The sequence below is a fragment of the Pristis pectinata genome, chromosome 31 (assembly GCF_009764475.1).
Source record: "Pristis pectinata isolate sPriPec2 chromosome 31, sPriPec2.1.pri, whole genome shotgun sequence".
Classification (NCBI taxonomy): domain Eukaryota; kingdom Metazoa; phylum Chordata; class Chondrichthyes; order Rhinopristiformes; family Pristidae; genus Pristis; species Pristis pectinata.
In genome coordinates this window covers 14,588,998-14,608,533 of record NC_067435.1, presented here as the reverse complement: position 1 = coordinate 14,608,533, position 19,536 = coordinate 14,588,998, and the positions used below count along the sequence as shown (strand labels likewise).

The 19,536-nt window shown below is 43.3% G+C and overlaps 2 protein-coding genes across 8 annotated transcripts in view; one reads left to right on the top strand and one right to left on the bottom strand.

The window, feature by feature from the left end:
• Positions 1–42: 42 nt before the first annotated feature.
• The window catches only part of odad3 (outer dynein arm docking complex subunit 3), a 49,017-nt gene continuing 29,523 nt past the window's right edge, over positions 43–19,536 (top strand). For 2 of the 5 annotated variants that reach the window (XM_052042208.1, XM_052042206.1), the window contains exons 1-2: positions 16,744–16,959; positions 17,754–17,875. In XM_052042208.1, coding sequence (XP_051898168.1) covers positions 16,881–16,959; positions 17,754–17,875 — 201 coding nt within the window. In that variant the 5' untranslated portion in view covers positions 16,744–16,880. Of the gene's footprint in view, positions 126–13,504; positions 13,666–16,743; positions 16,960–17,265; positions 17,301–17,753; positions 17,876–19,536 lie in introns of those variants that run through there. The other 3 variants (XM_052042209.1, XM_052042210.1, XM_052042211.1) reach the window with 3 other exon arrangements.
• Positions 5,948–14,227, bottom strand: acp5a (acid phosphatase 5a, tartrate resistant). Of its 3 annotated transcripts, none has more exons than XM_052042213.1 (7): positions 14,094–14,227; positions 12,356–12,440; positions 11,317–11,507; positions 10,492–10,619; positions 10,198–10,395; positions 9,375–9,522; positions 5,948–8,088 (listed from the first exon to the last, which is right to left on the bottom strand). In XM_052042213.1, exons 2-7 carry the CDS (start codon positions 12,438–12,440, stop codon positions 7,846–7,848), a joined length of 993 nt encoding a protein of 330 aa, XP_051898173.1. In that variant the 5' UTR covers positions 14,094–14,227; the 3' UTR covers positions 5,948–7,845. The 3 variants fall into 3 exon arrangements, with proteins under 3 accessions (XP_051898173.1, XP_051898172.1, XP_051898174.1); XM_052042212.1 differs by having other exon boundaries at positions 13,899–14,129; XM_052042214.1 differs by lacking the exon at positions 14,094–14,227 and adding an exon at positions 13,321–13,387.

The following is a 19,536-nucleotide window of genomic DNA, read 5'->3' as shown; positions in this document are numbered from 1 at the left end:
GATTATCATTGTCAATCATCAAAATGCCTTTCCGGGCGGGACGAATTATCTGACGCTACGTTTATGGCGTCATCGGTCCGACCGTTGTGTTTGAATTCAAGGCGCGAGGGTGGCGCCCACCTCAGGTAACGGCTCCTTCCTCCCCTCCCCTCCCCTCCCCTCTTCTCCCCCCATCCCTCATCCCTCCCCCTCCCTTCATCCCTCCTCCTGCCCTCCTCCCTCCCCTCATCCCTCCTGCCCTCCTCCTCCCTCCCCATTCGTCCCCCTCTTCCTGCCCTCCTCCCTGCCCTCCCCTCATCCCTCCTGCCCTCCTCCTCCCTCCCCTCATCCCTCCTGCCCTCCTCCTCCCTCCCCATTCGTCCCCCTCTTCCTGCCCTCCTCCCTGCCCTCCCCTCATCCCTCCTGCCCTCCTCCTCCCTCCCCATTCCTCCCCCTCCTCCTGCCCTCCTCCCTCCCCTCATCCCTCCTGCCCTCCTCCTCCCTCCCCATTCCTCTCCCTCCCCTCATCCCTCCTGCCCTCCTCCTCCCTCCCCATTCCTCCCTCCTCCTGCCCTCCTCCCCTCATTCCTCCCCCTCCCTTCATCCCCCCATCCCTCCCCCTCATCACCCGCCTGTCCTCACTCCTCCCCTCCACGCCACCTGTCCTCTCTCACATCCCTTTCACCCCTCCACCCTACCTCTTCTCTCCTCCCTCCCTCTTCACCCCTCCATGTTGACAGTCCCCCCTCCCCTCCCCCTCCCCCCCCCTGCCTCTTCTCTTCTCTCATCCCTCCCTCTTCACCCCAGCTCTCCTCCCTCCCTGCCTGCTCTTAACTCCATCTACAAATATGCAGATGATTCCACCGTAGTGGGCCAAATCTCAAACAACAATGAGTTGGACTACAGGAAGGAGATAGAGAGCCAAGTGGCAGTGTCATGACAACAACATTTCCCTCAGTGTCAGCAAGACAAAAGAGCTGGTCATTGACTTCAGGAAGGGGGGCTTGACGCACACGGTCCTGTTTATATCAATGGTGCTATCGTCAAGAGGGTTGAGAGCTTCAAGTTCCTAGGAGCAAACATCACTAATAGCCTGTCCTGGTCCAACCACATAAATGCCATGGCCAAGAAAGCTCACCTTTAAAAAAGCCTCTACTTCCTTAGAGGGCTAAAGATATTTGGCATGTCCCCTTTGGCCCTCACCAAATTTGTATGCCCTCCATAAAGATCATTCCGTTACATCAGTGTATTGAGGCAGTACAAGGAAAAACAATAATAATGTAGAATAAAGTGTTACTGTTACAGAGAAAGGCCCTCTTTATAGATGCATCATAGAGAGCATCCTACCTGTATGCATCAATGCTTGGTATGGCAACTGCTCTGCCCGAGACTGCAAGAAACTGCAGAGTGTTGTGGATACAGCTCAGCACATCACAGAAACCAGCTTCCCCGCCATGGACTCTGTCTGTACTTCTCGCTACCTCGGTAAAGCAGCCAACATAATCAAAGACCCCACCCGCCCCGGACATTCTCTCTCCTCCCACCCACACACCCACCCCCCCAATTAGGCAGAAGATACAAAAGCCTGAAAGCACATACCACCAGGCTCAAGGACAGCTTCTATCCCGCTGTTATAAGACTACTGAACAGTCCCCTAGTACAATAAGATGGACTCATGACCTCACAATCTATCTCATTATGACCTCGCACCTTATTGTCTGCCAGCACTGCACTTCCTCTGTAACTGTAACACCTTATTCTGCATTCTGTTATTGTTTTCCCTTGTACTAATTCAATGCACTGATGTGATGAAATGATCTGTATGGATGGCATGCAAAACAAAGTTTTTCACTGTACCTCGGTACATGTGTCAATAATGAACCAATTTACCTCTACCTCGTCTGTCCTCCCTCCCCCACCCTTCCCCCTGCCTGTTCTCTCACCCCTCTACCCTGCCTCTCCTCCCTCCCCACTCCACCCGCCTCCCCTCCCTCCCCATCCCTTTCAAATTCATTACCACCCCTCACTAACCCCTGGCACCTTTCCCACCCTCTCACTCCCAACAACTATCTGCCCACTTCCCATCACCCCTCCCAGGTCTCTGTCCATTCACTCCAGGCACCTTCCCCACCAGTCTTCCCATCAAACCACCAGTTTCCCATCACACCACCTGCCTGCACCACCCCTTCCCCAAAATTTGTGTATTCCCCAAAACCCCCAGATCCAGGCAGCTTCCTCACCTGACCCACTCACCTCCTTCTCCACCTCTGGTGCTTTCTTCGCCCTGAGCCAGGCAACTTCCTCAACCTCTACATCCCGTGACACCATTACCAACACTCCCAGATACCCCCTTCACACCTACACTTCCTGACCAAACATCATACTGCAGGCACACTCCTCTAACCTTCCTCACCCTTTCCTAATCTCCATTGTATTGGTTATTGCCTGGTTCCAGATGATATTTTGTTTTTGTGGCTGTTCCAGGCCACTGAGGCTCTTCAGATGAAACTGATTGTGTCCCGTGGTAAGCATGAGTGTTGTGTTGGCACACAGTCATATCAGCAGTTTTAGAGCTCAGGAAAGCACAAAGAAGCTACCAATCTCAAAGTTACTGATGTCAAATTAGGGAGCATGAGAACTGTTAAGAATCTGGGTCACTGAGTTAAAGGTCAAAAAACAATAGTGGCTACAAGATGTTTATGTTTTTCCCCAAAATGAAAATTATGTGGAAGAAAAGAAGATAATGTAAGTTTTCTGAATTTTTAAAAGGAATAATCGAAAGTTAAACATGGAGGAAGACTTGCACTCGTCCAGCAGGGGCCCGGATAGGGTGGTGCACTTTAAAACACAAATGCAGGCATCAAATTTTCAGTAGGCCTACTTCACTGTTCTCAACAAATTCATATGCGTGGCAGAATTTTGACTGGGTCAAACAAGCATTGCATACAAGCAAAGAGACCTCCTTGTACTGGTGTTTTAAGTGCACTGAAGTCATAGTCATAATTCGAGCTATGGTCATTCACTTTGGCCTGCCATGGGCCCCCTTTGCTGGAGGTAGCCATTTTGAAATGAAAGAGCAGTGGCTGATACTACAAAGTATCAAAGCCATCATCACCTCAGGCAGTCCCTCGTGACTAGGATGATTTGCTTCCACTCCAGCTTTGTAGGCTCTGAGGTGGTTGACGAGGCCAATGTGGGAACCACAGACTCTTCCACAGATGGAACAGGAGGTGCCTGACAAGGTGAGCAAATGGGTAGTTGGTGAGATAGTGTGCTCCATCATTTGTTTACACAGGGCTTTATATGGTCCCAATGCATGAAGACTAAATTCTCAATACAGTCTTATATGCTCCATCCCCACTTTGAGCAGTTACGGTTCTGGGATTTCCAAGTGTCAATGGTTATGTTTCATTTATTTCACGTACATGTAGTATATATGTGTGAGTGTGGTATCTGGGTCATGCCATATGGCAGACTCAGTTCTTAAAGGTACATTCACCCATATATACACCATAAATATCATGGTACAGATTGAATAGTTGCAGGGTCTCAACCCAAAATGTCAATTATCCCTTTGCTTCCACAGATGTTGCCTGAGGACTGAGTTCCTCCAGCAACTTGTTTTTTGGTCCAGGTTCCAACGCTTTCTCTTGTGTATCTCTTCATGAATAAAGTTAGGTGATGCGGAGTCGATGACTGGCTGGGTGCATGACAGAGGTACAGAGAAGGGAAATGGTACATATTCAGCATGGTGGAAGATGGGAAATGTGGTTCCCGCAAGGATCAGTGCTGGAACAATGGCTGCTCGCAATTTATATTGGTGATTTAGACCTTGGAAGTAGAATCACAAGTTCTAAGTTTGTGTCTGTCACCAAACTGGAGGGCAAGAGTCAACATTGAAGGAGGATTGCGACATGCATGAATACATTCACAGAGTAAATTTTAACATAGACAAATGTGAGGTAGTACATCTTAGGACAAGAATGAGGCCACATTTTCCCCAGGAAATATGTATATAAATGAGGTAGAAGGATTCTGGAGGTACAGATATGCAAATCACTAAAAGGAGCCCATTTTCAAGCCAAACCATTCTGGCTGGTACTTTGCGGTTCATGTACAAGTGCATGGAGATTGTCCTACTTGCCATCAAATAGCATACGGTAGTTGAAAATCAAAAGTGCAGATGCTGAAATTCTGAAATACAAACAGAAAATGCTAGAAATCTTCAGCATCTGTGGAACGACAATGTTAATGTTTAAGGTCCAAGAACCCTTGTCAGCACTCGCAAGGAGAGGAAACAAGTAACACAGAAGGTGAGGGGAGATGGGTAGAACACAGAAAATATCTCTGATAGGGTAAGACTTAATGAGTAAATGTAGCAGTTGAGTAACAGAAGCACATTATGCTATGTAATTTGTTGTTAAAGCAAGGCTCTGGATCATGCCTTCGTGGCATAAAATGTTTGTTGGACATCATTTAGATAAACCTTCTATCATGCATGCAAAGCTGCTGGAACATATGAAGTAATAATCCACTTGGTCCCACAAGCCTGCCCTACCACAGAGTCACCCAGCATGGAAGCATGTCCTTCAGACCATCAGGCATTAATTTTAGACTAAAACTACACTAATCACACTTTATTCCTCCCCACATTTCCATCATCTGCCCCCAGATTCTACGACTCACCTACACACTAGGGGCAATTTACAGCAGCCAATCAACCTACCAACCCGCACGTCTTTGGGATGTGGGAGAAAACCGAAGCACAGTCACATAGAGGAGCGCAAATTCCACACAGTCAGGATTGAACCTGGGTTGCAGGAGCTGTGAGGCAGCAGCTCTGAGTCCCATTCTTCCCTTAGACATTCTCAGCAACAGCAGATCCTGAAGGAAGTGACTGTTCAACTACAATAACAACTGGATCATGTGCATGATAGGATATAAAAAACTTTTGCGAGCAAATAAAAGGTAGTGTTTATTTGCATTCCCGTACTAGATTAAAAACAAGAAAGCAATAGAAGGCTATAACGAGATCTGATGAAGAGGGATGGAAGGAGATTTGTGTTGCACACAAACACTAGCATGAACCCATAGGGCCAAATGTCCTAGCTCTGTGTTGAAAATAATCCATTATAATCTTGGCTTCCATACTCCTCTAACTGGAATTGATTTCCTGCATTTATATTAATTCACCCACGTGTGTCTGCCCCATAATTAATATTTGTTATTTGGGAGGTATAGTCTCTAGAATCAGCTGCAGAGATGAGAATTTGCTTAATTTGAAGGGTTGTAAATACTTAGAATTCTCTACCCTTAGTGGGCTAATGATGTGTATAGTGAGATCAATAGGTTTCGAGATTCTAAGGTGAAGCAAGGAACACAAGGATAGAGTGGGAAAGTGGAGCTAAGATATAGGATCAGCCTTACTAAACACAAAGCAGATTTTTCTTTTATGCAGAGTTTGTTGTGAGTGGTTTACTTCCTTAGTAACTGAATGGCAGTGGGTGTAAAATTAAATATATACATGAAGTACCTTTAGCTTATTGTGTGAGTCTGTAAACAGTGTTGCCATAGCCACAACTGTGGCTGATCAACAATTTCTAATGAACAAGTGGTTTTTGGTTCAACACAGTAGAGTTACAAATTCTTTTGTAACAACTGAGAAGCTTTTGATGGTTTAAGTTCTGTAAAATCTATGAAATAGTTGCTACTATTCATTTTTCATTTCTAGTTATCAGGGGTCTGAAAAATGGAAGCAAAACAAAAAAATCAAAGAAACATCTAAATTAGCTGTGCAGTTGATGAAGAGTTGTGGCCACATAAAGCAGAGCTGTGGGTGTGTGAGCTGAGCACATCCAAAGCAGCACCTGGGCAATGCTACATCAGCAAGATCTGATACTGGGTTTTGAGTGCAACTGAACAAGTGACTACTGCAATGCACATTTTTAATTTAGAGGTGACAATATAATTAAGTAAACATGTTAAGATTTATTCAAAAGCTTAGAAGTCAAAAATCATATAAAAGAATCCCAGAGAATTTGGAACAATTCACATCTGAAAACAGATTTTAAAATCATACAAAAAGTTCAAACATCAGAACAGGATTAACATGAGCTGCAACAAATACAGTCATGGATTATATGACGTTGCTGACATGAATAGTATTATTATGATTGTTAGATCAGCAGTCAGTAGCTGATGCACACATTTGTTCTTGTTTGCTGCTACATGTGCAGTAAGTAGCTGGGATCTGTCTGCAAACAAAGCTTTCTAACACATTGAAAATGGCATTTCAGAAAAGTCTATGGGGTCACAACTAAGAGAAGCATGGAGGATCTTATCTCCTTACAGTGAGCCCTTCTGTGTGTTACTTTCATTTCAAATGATTGCAAGTGCAATTTGATATGGCATGCATATCAAATTGCAATTATTGTAAAGCATGCAATAAGCATGACAATGTCTGCAACCAGCACCAAAAACAATGAGGCAGACTAACCATGGCTAACTATTACTGAATAAAAGCACAGAACATCAATGCGGAGTATTTACGAAAACACAAAACACAAAATTTATATCCCGATGAGACAAAAGGTCTGTGCTGGAGCCTCAACATCCAAGCTTTTAATTAACAGCTTAGATGGTGATGGCAAATGTGGGTGGCAGTAAAAACAACATAGATGGAAGCGTTAAGGATGTTAATACATTTATGGATGGAGAAAAACATGGCCAGTTTAAGGTCATCTGCTTTGAGCTAAATAATAGAACAATACTTGCCTAAAGGCATTAAAGGAAAAGGAATGAAGTCTAAAGAAACTTGATGGGCTACATGGATCATTCAAATGATACAAATGGGTACAGAAGATGAAGGTTAATGGCATTCAGGCTTTTATATTATAAAGGGAAGAATAGAATATAAGGAGATAAAATTTGTGTTCCAGCTATACAAAATCCTGGAGTATTGTGTGCTGTTCTGAACAACATAGTTTATGAAGAGTACATTGGCTGTATAGCTGGGAAAATTTAGAAGAAAAAAATAACACAATCTAGGGTTCCTTTCCCTAGAATTTGGAAGATTAAGCAGGGAATTAGTCATCGGAGCCAGCCCTTTTTGGAGTGAAGTTATAAAATAGTTAAAAGTTATAAAAGTGTTAAAAACTCTCTGCAAATTACAATTGACCATCATCAATCCCCAATTTTAAATCAAAGTTTGATAGATGTTTGTTAACTAACGGTATTAAGGGATATGAGGCATATGCAGATATATGGAATTAGGCCATAGACTAGCCATAAGCACAGTGAACATTCTCAATCTGTAAGCCTAGCAAGCACCAAGCCAATTCCTCTGGAATTGAGAGTGATAGATCATTGCATAGAGTGGATGATTAGGAAAATATTGCACTAATTGCCCTCCATCTTATTCATTCTGTTAGTCTGTGTTATTGCCACCCCATTCCCAATTTTCCCAGTGTCTAGTTCTTCAACAATCAGAACTGCTGTCTAATCTGAAATAAGATGACTCTTCCAATGCACTCCTGGCATGTGCACATTTAGTAGACCAGGGGAACAAGAAAATAGCAATGTAACTGTCAATACCTGAGCATAATGAAAGTATTACTGAACTATTGCTGAGCTAGAAGGAAATGAATCATTGGCACTTCACTGCCTATGTGTGCCTATTAGCAACAGAACCCAAATGTTTGTATTTATAGTACTGTTCCATCTGAGAGATTTTGGCTAAAAAGAACAAAGCCTTAGCAAACAAACCAGCTTCAAGAGAAGGAATCACATGAACCAATTCAGTTAAATTAGCAAGGTCTGTCATTTAGCATTTTGTTTTCCTCTTCAAGTAATAAATGGCTGGAAGCTTCACCTGCCTGACCGTCTAGGGATGGTAGTTTGATAAAGTGATTTGCCACGTGCCTCGATATAGGTGATGATCATCTGCTCCGGAATTATCTCCACATAAACAAAGCCCCCTAAGGAGCTAATGTCTGCATAGAAAAATTTCAACCAGTCCTTTGGAACATGAGTCTTGTGTTTGATTGAATATTCCATGAAGTTTCCAGCTCCACTTAGGACATAGCCAATCCCATTATCATCCTGAATAAACTGAAACAAAGGAAGAGGAAGTTCTTAAACTTTGAATTGAAATGAATCCCATCCACTCTATGTATCCACAGACTCAGACATTTATAAATAACCCAATGACATTGCTAATTACTGAGCAAGGTTGGAAAGATAACCAATGGTTGAAGACACTGTATACAACATACTGACAGTTCACAATTTCCCCACTTGTTCAGTTAATAACTACTGTCCAGCATGCTAGTTCATTTTGGTTGGTGTGGGCCAAATGGTCTAGTTTGTGCCATAAAGTTCTACAATTTCTATGATCAGAATGTGCAAGGTTTAAATTTCAATCTATGCTGAGGTAGCTAGTCTAAGCCAAGCTAATTATTATGTACATTCCAATTGGATTCAGTCCTCTGACCTAGGGAAGGGGGACAATCAAACAATCATAAAGGCACAGAAAGAGATCTTTTGGTCCATTATATCTGTGTCACATCCTTGTAATAGTCCTGCAAATTATTTTCCCTTAGTGCCTATCCAATTCCCTTACAAAAGCTCAGATTGACAGTTTCCATTATCCTTGTAGATTGTTAGTTCCAAATCGTAAATACTCTTTATATAAAGAAAATCTTCACATCTTCTTGTGTATCTTTTGTCCAAAGCTTTAAATCTACATCACTGGTTCTTGACTCATTCATTAATGGGAATAACTTCTCCCTATTTATTCTATTCTAACCATCCCTGCTCCTGAACAGCTCTATCAAGTCTCCTCTCAATCTCTGCTCCAAGAAGAACTACCCCAGCTTCTCCAGTCTAACCTTGTAACTGAAATCTCTCTTCCCTGTAACCATTCCAGTAAATCTCTCCTGCACTTCCTCTAGGACCTTTGCATTTAAGTGAAATGACAGGAAATGGACACAATATTTTAGTTGTAGCTTAACCAGTGTTTTATACACATTCAACATAATTTCTCTTTTTGTACTCTGTCTCAGTCAGAATGTAGCCAGAATTCATGCACCATTATCCAAATGTTGCAGAATGTCTATATAAATATGGAATGAAGGCAGAATACGTTCGTTCATGACTGCCCCACAGTCAGTCTACTGAGAAACAAAATCTAACTCATTCACTTGAGGGAATACTCCAACAATCTACCAACAACTTATTGAATGACAGTAGTTGAGCACCAATAGAAAATTCTCAATACCATCTACCAGTGCATAATGTTCACATCTCTATGGAAGTATGGAAGTATTTTGAGAGACAAAGTGTAGGAACAGTAACATATATTGACCTGTAGATCTCTGGTATTCGCTGCTCCCTACCTGCAGATTATGGTCATGTCCACAGAAGTATGCACTGACCCTGTACTGAGCAAGCAGGGGATACAACTTCTGAACCAAACACTTGGTGGGTCCATGTTCAGCAATTGACCAAACTGGGTAGTGACCAGCCACAATCAGAAAGTCTGATCTGTAAGGAACATGGAAGGATTAATTTAAATCAGAAAAGAACATCCTGTCTCAGTGTCTAATTTTCTCTGATTACATCTTTAAAATCTCCAGAGACATTTTCTGCATTAAAGACACTATATAAATTCATAATAAGAGGACGGTAGACTCAAGTCGAGGTGACATAGGCTGGGATTTTGATGAAAAGAAAGCTGTGGAAATTTATAAACCAGTACAGGCTTTGTGGTGACATGGATCAGGCCAGGCAGATCTGGAACTCACTACCTATAAGATAGAAACATTTAATACTTTGTGATACCAAACCATCAGAGTTTCTGAAGAATCAGATGCCAGATTATCGGAGTTTTACTGTTTGTGTAGTGCTATTTGAAAAGGAGCAAGAAAATATTTCCTGGTGAGCTGAACAACATTTATCCCTTGACCAAAGTAGATTAACTAGTCATTTTATTCATTGTTCTAGGACGACTGGCTGCCATGTTTACATGATGAAAATAGTTGCATTTCATCAAGTAATTGGTTGTGAAGAACTTGGTAGATATTCCAATGGCATGAAAGATGTTTTGCAAATGCAATTTTTTTCCTAAGTATGAACAGCTAAACAACATTGCAAACTTGAAGAACAGCTCCACACACACTGCTTATTTGATGCACAAAAAAAAAAGTGCACTTTATGTACCTGGAAGCCTTCAACTTCTCCTCAACCCACTCCAGTTGTGTGTTAGCCATATGATAATCCTTGGGTGCTTCTGGTTCCATTCCCAGGAAGTCATCAGAATTTCCACACAGCAGGACTGTGTCCAGCATCAATATTGTAATGGTGGTATTGGAGCCTGCTATGGTGAAATTCAGGTCATAGTAATAATGTGGAAAATTCCTGAAAAACCAAACAGAGTATTGTTTAGTGTGAAATGCGTCAGGAACAGTGGAGATGTTGGAGAAATGGGAAACTACAGGGAATAACCCATCTCACCATCGCTTGGATACTTTGGAATACTTGATCTGTGCAGTTACATTGCCCGAATGATCATGGTTTCCTGCTATAACATACCAGGGCACGTCCTTCAGTGACTTGGCAGAAAAGATTTCCTCAAATGTTTCCTGTGATCACAAAGAACACTGCAACCTCTGAACATCAAGCTATTGGCCTCAAACTACTTCAGCATTGTGTATATTTTTGAAGCAGATCTCATTCCATTCTAAGGTTCACTATAGACTCTGGAAATCCCTCACCCCACTCCTTGCAGTTGCTTATTTTGGGGGGAACATTTGATGCGTCTGTTTCTCACTGCTGTCTAATATCCATTCCCTTACACATCATCTCTGTAACCTACTCCAGCCCTGTAATCAGCAGATCTCTGTTCTCCTCCATCTCTAGCCTTTCGCACATAGCAAATATTTCACTGGTCCCCCACTGGCTGCAGTTCCTTCAGCTGCCAGGGCCCCAATTCTACAGAATCCTGTTCCTAAACCACTAACCCATTCTACCTTTCTTCCTTAAATATCTTTCTCTTTGATCAAGCTTTTAGTCACTGGTGGTAATATCTTGTTTCATGCCTCAGTGCCAAATTTTATGAAATTGTATACAGTGTCTTTAAATGGTGAGATGTTGTTACTGTTGTCCGGGGCAGCACCAACCACTCTCACAAATTCCCTGTCAATCTGTGTTCTAGCCCATTTTGTTGGCATTGAGCTGATGGGCATTCACTAGCCTTTCTCCAACCACGGCCTGTCACTTCTGCAGGAAGGGTCACATCCATTCTCCCCAGTATGATAAATATGAGAATTATAATAGTACCTGAAATCGGTTGTCAGTAATGTCATTAACTCCACTGTAATAAAAGTTATCCCCCAGTGACAGAATAAAGTCGATGCCCATTGTCTCGGCCACAACCCCCATTTGTTGGGCTGTACTCTTCTCCACAGGTGTTGTGTATGGTGAAAATGGGAGCCCACCCCAATCGCCAAGTGCCAAGAAACGGATCTTATCTGGAAGGGATAAAATGGCAAAGGGTGACACAGATTATTACAAATATCAGTCAAAGAATGAGTAGAAGCACAGGTGCAATGGGCTGAATGCCCTTTTCCTCTTCTGTAATTGTTTTGATGTTTTGAATTTGTTGTCCTTCAATACCGCTCACCCTTTTCAGTCTCTTTCTCCCCACCATCAACCCACTTTCAGAACTTCGCTGCTGCACAAACTCTCAAGCTAAAAACTGGATTTCCCTCTGTCTGAGATTGGGAATATCAATCCAAAAGTCAGCACAAAGGAACAAATAAGCAGTGCCCATCTACAAGACTAACTGAAATAACAAACACTGAGTGTTAGTAACAAAAATTTGAGCACTCTAAATGAGGAAATTCAGACCACTCATCCCATCCCACAAGGGACTGAAGGATGAACTTCCCCTGTACTGAGCAGCCTCACAAACCTTTGAACTAGTCAAAGAAATCAGTAGAGCTAAATGCCACATCTTCACGCAAGCCTGAAAACTGAGGAGGTCTCTGCATTTGCAGAAGTCTCAGCCTTCAACCCTAATCTCGTTGGTAATATATTGATCTGTACAACATCCACTGATAAAACTAGGGAAGGCAATGCACAAAAGCACAATCAAATCAATGTGTACACAAACCACTACGTGCCTGTGACACTGCTGCAAGTAAGTTTTTCATTGCACCTGTGCGTACATGTACTTGTGCATCTGACAGTAAACTCGACTTTGACTTTTTGTAACAACACTTTGTAGATACCAGCTTTAAATATTTCCCTTAGACTGTGTATTGCTTGTTATAAGGGTTTGCAAGTTAGCAGCATCAGGCAAATAAACAACACTCACCCATCTTAGCAGCAGGTCTGGGGCTTGCTCTTACACCCTGGAGTATGAATAGGAACATCACTGCGATTTTTACAGATATTGCCATCTGAAACAAATATATTTTGATTAATACCACAGTGGAATTTACCCTGGAGAATTCTAATACCCAGGGCCCTTCTGTCAATCCCTCCCAGTAGGCTGTAGGCAACAACTTTGAATGTATGCGGTGAGGCTTCTGCAATTTACAGGATGCGTCCTATGATTTGCAGAATTAAATCTTTTCCAGCATATTGGCTCAGTCCCGGGATCACTTCCAGTTGTTTGATTTCATGTGGGTTTTTCTTCCACTCCAGTGACCCAATTCTCTGACTACTTAGTCAGGTCTGATCCAATCTAGGGCAGAGGATTTGGACTCTGCCCTGGGACAGGTTTTAACTTGCTTTGTTTATGCTTTAAGCATATCCATTGTTTATTAGCCCCACTTCCTAGATTGTTCCTGCTGACTAAGGCAATCATTTTCATTTAAGATTTACAATGTCAGCACTGCAGAGCTTGGAACAGGAAGCAGCCATTTAGTATCTTGAGCCCATTTCACTTTCTGTACTTCTACTCCATTTACCTAACTTTGTTCTCAATCTCCTCGCTGTTACCCAGCAAAATCTATGGATTTCGGTCTGGAAAACTCGAACTGATTACTACCTCCCACCCTCACCTCCTGCATCAATTTCAAGTGTTATGCCTTCTTGCTCTGATATCCCACACCAGAGGAAAGTTTATCTGCGTCCACTCTATCAACCCTTTATCATTTTACACATCTTGATTAGATGGCCACTTGATCGTCTAAATTTAAGTAATGAAAGGCCAGGTTTATAGACTTAATCCTCTAAAGGCCCTGGTACCAATCCAATGAATCTGCATCACATTCCACCCAAGGCCAATATTTTACCAGGTCAGAAGCCAAGTACTGCAGACTATTGAACTCCAACCTGTTACTCTTGTGCTTTCTCCTTCCCCCTGTCTCTGCTTCCTCGCTTGTTTAAAAGTTGTTTATCGTCGACCTTTGCATTATGATGAAACTAGAAACGTTAATTCTTTACATCTCCCCATAGATGCTGCTCGATCTACCGAGCACTTCCAGTATTTTCTGTGTAGCCACCCTGCAGTGTTTTGTGGGTCCATTTAGCAAACATTATTTACTCTCTGCATACACGAGTCGGCGTAACCAGCGATGGTCTGAAACACCGGAGGCATTAAAGCTCTGGAACATTCCCTTCGGCACAAGCAAAAGGGATATAGATGAATGCTGAGATTAAAGAAATGGAAATAACAGGGTGAGTGAAATGGGCCAGAACGTGTCACCCTCCGCTCACTGTTTTTAAAAAAGGACAACGCTTAATCCCAAAGGGTAAAGGAAGAATTCGCTAAAAGTTTAAAACAAAACGTATCTGGAAGGAAGATTGGCAAGAGTGCTGGACCTCTGGAGGTCACGGGTTTAGACCTGAGCGCGCCAGCCACTTAAATCGTTTCAAGTGCCATCCACTCCCCCCGCCCTCCCGGATCTCACCTCCATTTCCTCTGCCTTGATTTTGTGTAATACCCCTCCAGGTCGCTGCTGTACTTTATAACACTTCGAAGATCGATCACGCGACCTAAAACAAAAGACAGCCTACTTCTCTCCCCCTTCCCCCAGTCCCCTCCCTCTGACCTCGTCCTCGGCCCGGATCTCTCCCGCTCCCACTCACTGTCCCCTGGATCTTGCCTGTTGCCTCTCCAGGACGTTGCTGCTGCTTTATACAGAGTACAGGATAGATCACGCGGTCTTTGCGTTGCAGCCAACCCAGATCAGATTCCCCCACTATGTAGATTATCGAAACTGATCCGAGCGGAGCCAAAGCAGCTTCCGCCTTCTCCAGTTCCGCAAACTGTAAACACTTGCATAGGAAAATGCAGGCTGGCCAGAATACAGTACGCTCTGTGATTTCCCCCTTGCATTTTGAAACTTGCAAATCCTTTCACTGTTGCTGGTATAGCATTCTGTTCCTAAAATAATCTCTCGATCTGAACACCTTCTAGCTACCAATGGACTATTGGAAACGGGTTTTCGCTACAGAGCCCTGGAAATCTTGTTCCCAGATTATTGCAGATCTGCTCCTACAGAGTTTGGTTCACCTAAAACCTTTTCTAAGTATTTTAGCAGCAAGAGGGTAGCTAGGGAAAAAGGTCCCTTCAGGACCCATGAAGGAAATTGTGGAGTCAGTGGATATGAGCGAGATCCTAAATGAATGCTTCTCATCGGTATTCAGCGGGGAGGATGTGGAGGATGGAGAGTTGGGAAGGAGGATACGCTAAAGTTCTGCATCATGTCGGTGTCAGGAAGGAGGGAGTGTTAAAGATATTGGTGCACATTAAGGTGGATAAATTCCCAGGATACTATGGGAAACAAGGACAGGATCTACCCTTGCATGCTAGGGGAAACAAGGGAGGAGACTGCTGGGGCTAACAGATTTTCATTAACCATGGGTGAGATACCAGAAGCCTAGAGGACAGCTGATATTGTTCCCTTATTCTAAAAGGGCAGTAGGAATAAACCGGGAGACTATAGGCTGATGAGCCTTACACAATAGTAGGGAAATTACTGGGAAAAAATTCTGAAGGACAGTATTTATATTCAGTTGGAAAGGCAAGGACTGATTGGCTTTGTGCATGCGAAATCCTGTCTCACAAGTCTGAGTTTTTTGAAGAGGTAACTAAGAAAATTAATAAAGGCAGGGTGGTAGACATGGGACTTAAGGCTTTTGACAAAGTCCTACATGATAGGCTGGTTCAGAAGGTTAGGGTACATGTGATCAAAGCGTTTTAGCAAACTGGATCCAAAATTGGCTGGTGATAGGGGACAGAGGGGAGTGGTTGAGGAATGTGTTTCTGACTGTTGTACTGCAATGTGCTGGGTCCTTTGTTCGTTTGTCATATTTATATAAATGACTTGGAGGTGGACTGATTAGTAAGTTTGCTGATGACACAAGAACTGTTGTTGTGGTAGACAGTGAAGAAGGTTTTGAAATAATTCAGAGGGACATAAATCTGTTGGACAGTTGGGCAGAGTGGTGGCAGATGGAATTTAATCGAGATAAGTGTGAAGTAATGCATTTTAGGGCATCAAATACTAACAGGACATATGGAGTAAATGGCAGGGACCTCAGGAGTGTTGATGTACAGAGGGAACTTGGGGTGCAAGTTCATAACTCCTTGAAAATGGCGACTAGGTGCTTATGGTAGTGAAGAAGGCATTCGATACACTTGCCTTCATAGACCAAGGCATTGAGTATAAGAGTTGGGACATCATGTTGCAGCTGTACAAAACATTGATCAGGCTGCATTTGTATTGCGTACAGTTCTGGTTGCCACACTACAGGAAGGGTGCAGTAGCGTTAGATATAGAGTGCATAAGAAATTCACCAGGATGTTGCCAGGAATGGAGAGCATTACTTATAAGGAGAGATTGGATAGGCCGGGTTAATTCTCATTAGAACGTAGGAGGCTAAGGGGTGACCTGATAGAGGTTTATAAAATTATGAGGGGCATTATTAGGGTAGATAGCCACAGTCTTTTACCTAGGGTGGGTGAGTAAAACTGGAGGGCATAGGTTTAAGTTGAGGGGTTGAAATTTAAAGATTTTAAGGGCAAGTTTTTCACAGAGGGTGGTGGTTACATGGAGGAGGTGGTAGAGGTAGGTACAATCACAGAGTTTAAAAGGTATTTGGACAGATACTTGGATGGGAAATGCATAGAGGGATGTGGGCCTAGTGCGGGCAAATGGGATTAGCATATATAGGCATCAGGGCCGGCATGGACAAGGTGGGCCAAAGGGCCTGTTTCTGTGCTGTCCAACTCTATGACTCTGACTAAATGCTATTGTACCTTGTATTTTGTACTTTGTTCTATTGTACTTTGTATTTTTAACTTAAGTGTGTTGGGGCATCTCCAGCATTTTAGATCACCAGCCATGTTGAAATCACCACATCTTGTAGATCAGCCCGCTCGGAAGAGAAGTTACCAAATCTGGTGTTGATCATCACAGGTTAAATGCACTAAATCCGTTACACAGACGTTTAGTCGGAGTCTGTGGATGAAAGATTAAAGGAATAAAGGTACACAGCAAGTCCATCATACCGAGAGCTGGGGGTGGTGTCAGCCACTGGCCGGCGTGGACCTGGACCCACCGGAGGGGACGGGGATGGAATGGGGGGGGGGGGGGGGGCAGCCTCCCTGCACGATGCCCATCCCCAGGGCATTAAACCCCGGCGCTGATGCCGCACGTTGAACGGGAACAGGAAGCCGTGGTCTCACAGCAACCGGTTTGTTGGCTGTTTGTGGGGAGAGGGATACAGTGAGCACACTGAGCCACAGAGAGAAGGAGGCGAACAGGCTGCCGAGGGTGAAGGAGGCACCCGGGGGCGGAGAGCGAGAAGCCCCCGTCTATGGGCAAAGCGAGACTGGGAGCTCAGCGGATACACGAGCAGCGGGACGTTTGACCAGAGGACCGACCATGCCGGGACCGTGTTCACGAGTGCGGGTCCCCGTGCAAGAGCAGATCTGGGATTTGCAGAAAAAAATCCAGCTCTTGGGTGTGTGTTTGGTGTAATGGGAATAGTGGGTTTATGAATCGAGTCTGGTTGGTTTAATGGGTGGGCGCTTGAGTTAATGAGTAAGTGTCTGATTGATTAATGGGTACCTGTTTAATGTACACCTGAAATCAAGAGTGGAGAGTTTGATACCTGGTCATGTGTCTCATGAAGAGGGTTCTAGACCCTTAGCACAATCTGACAGCACCCATGTAAACTTCTGAGGAATCTTTTGATTTAACTTATCTTTTGATTTGATTTAATGGAAACTTTTGATAAATTGCCTCTACCAGAGGATTTTATTTTTGTGTTTCTTTTTGAGAGGATGAATGTGAAGTAGAAAGGTGAGAAAGAACAAGGTGCAGGGAGAGTGAAGCGTGTGGACAAAAGGAAAGAGAAAGACAACTGCCAAAGATATGGTTGAGAGGAAGGATAAAGTGAGGCTGGAGAAAGGGGTGAGAGGAGTGACAGAAGGGGAGAGGGCTGCAGGAAAAGGGTGAGCAGAAGGGACCAAAACAAGAGGCCACTCTCTTGGGCCTAACAGTAGCAAACACTTCAGATATTTTAAATGCTATTTATTCACTGAGATAATACCTTGAAAAAGCAAGCTGCATTTAATGTGGACCTAAAACTCTGTAGCAGTTCTCTAAGGTTTCTGAATTTTGCTGCAACAATACTGGGACTCTGAGGTTCCTGCAGTTTGCCAGCAAGTTGCGATACCAGCTGCACAGGCATCCATGTGGCGAGACGGTGCCTATCTGTAGTATATCCTAACGTTACTTATTGCTCTCTTTCAGAGGGTGATCGTAGGGCTTATTATGAAACTTCTCAAGATAAAATCAAGAAGAACAAGGAGACCATTCAACACCTGAGACAAGAGAACAAGCGACTGCATAAAGTACTGGCTGGAGCACTGGTGGTAAGATCGGATGGACTGTTGACTGCACAACCCTGAAAGTCTCTCAGATGTTCAATCCTTGATCACTGGGACAACTGTTACTCCACTTGTTTTTATCCCAGATAGAGAGAGAAACAAACTTGTATCTCTGACAAGCCTCTTACAAAAAAAAATCTTGCAGTGTTCTACAGAGGGAAAAGGGACAGATGAGATACTATGTTATGGAGAGAGAGATTGGGAGCAATGTAAGAGTGCAATGAGAGGGAATTTGGGAGGGAGATGCAGTAAGCAGTTGTGAGTTGGCTGAAGGATAATTTGCCAATGATGTTACGAGAAGGGGAATGTAGGAAAGCTGAGAGTCAGTGAAAACTTCCTCCAGCAACTCAAACCTTTGGCTCAAAAGTGGCGTCTGCACCTATGTTCAAACCTGATGGAGTGTGGCCAAATCTGTCACGAAGCAGTATTACTGTGACGAAACCTGGGAAACCAGCCAGTGAATGCAGGAGCTACAGATGGATATCATTGTTTTAAGCATCTCATCCTTTAAAGGATTAGTCTGACTAACAAACCATCCATCCCCCAAGAACAAGCGGTTTTATGCCGTGTCAGCCTGCTGGGACCCATGTGCCTGCTCTTCGGAACATTGCGAATGTTTTCCAGCACAGCCTTAATCCTGACACTGCATTTGTTGATCTTTCCTCAGCATGCAATTTGAAGCAAGGTATGTTGCTTAAAATCTGTCTCATTTGCCTCAGGCTACTGCACCTATTTTGGATATTTCTGGGCAATCTTGTGTGCCTACCTTGAAGGCAAAATGAGCAGACCAAGGATCTCCCACTGGAAAGTTTACCTTGCCCACACTTTCTTTAACATTTGATTAATAGTTATGCCTTCCCTGAAGAAATTTGCATTTGTTGATGATTTGGCATCTGCCATATCTGTATTTCACCTTAACATTCATGAAATATATGTTCATTTAAACATCATCGATTCCAAAAATAGTGTAATACAACTCCTTTCTACTTAGCTGCAACATTTGACTACATTTTTTCATAATGATCTTCCAAAGAAAATGCTTCAAAGAACAAGAGTGGGGTCGGTGTGGTACAAAAACTACTCAGAGGAAGCTAGGGTGCCACCTTGGTTGAACTCTGCACCTCTGCTATGGCATTGGTCTTCTCAACGGCTAGGTATGATGCACACCCCTGGGCTACTAGCACTCATACCAGATATCCAGTTAAATTCTACAATGCCTACTACTGTTAGAACTCTGAAATTTACATTAATTCAATAGCTACACATACTGGGCAGCATTCTTCATGCAAATATTCGCCACAAAGATGCCACACGTGGAGAGAATGTTCACTTAAATGATGACTGAAATCTCCCTGTTCATAGAGATTTAAAGAATGGCTCAGCTCACCACTTGGTTTCTCTTTCTGGTCATATGTACAAACATGACAGTGCAGCAGGTGGGAGGAAAAAGTGGAATAAAACCGCCATCCAGTGTAAATATCTGCTTCCCAATCCAACAATTTGACCTTTCATGAACCAGGAATAGCCACAGCAGTCTCTTACGCACAAATGATATTTTAGGACTTCTGCAGAATGTGACTATGGCGATCCCGATCAAACTATGGAGCACATAGTAACACTATGCCCTTTATAAATTCGATAGTGGC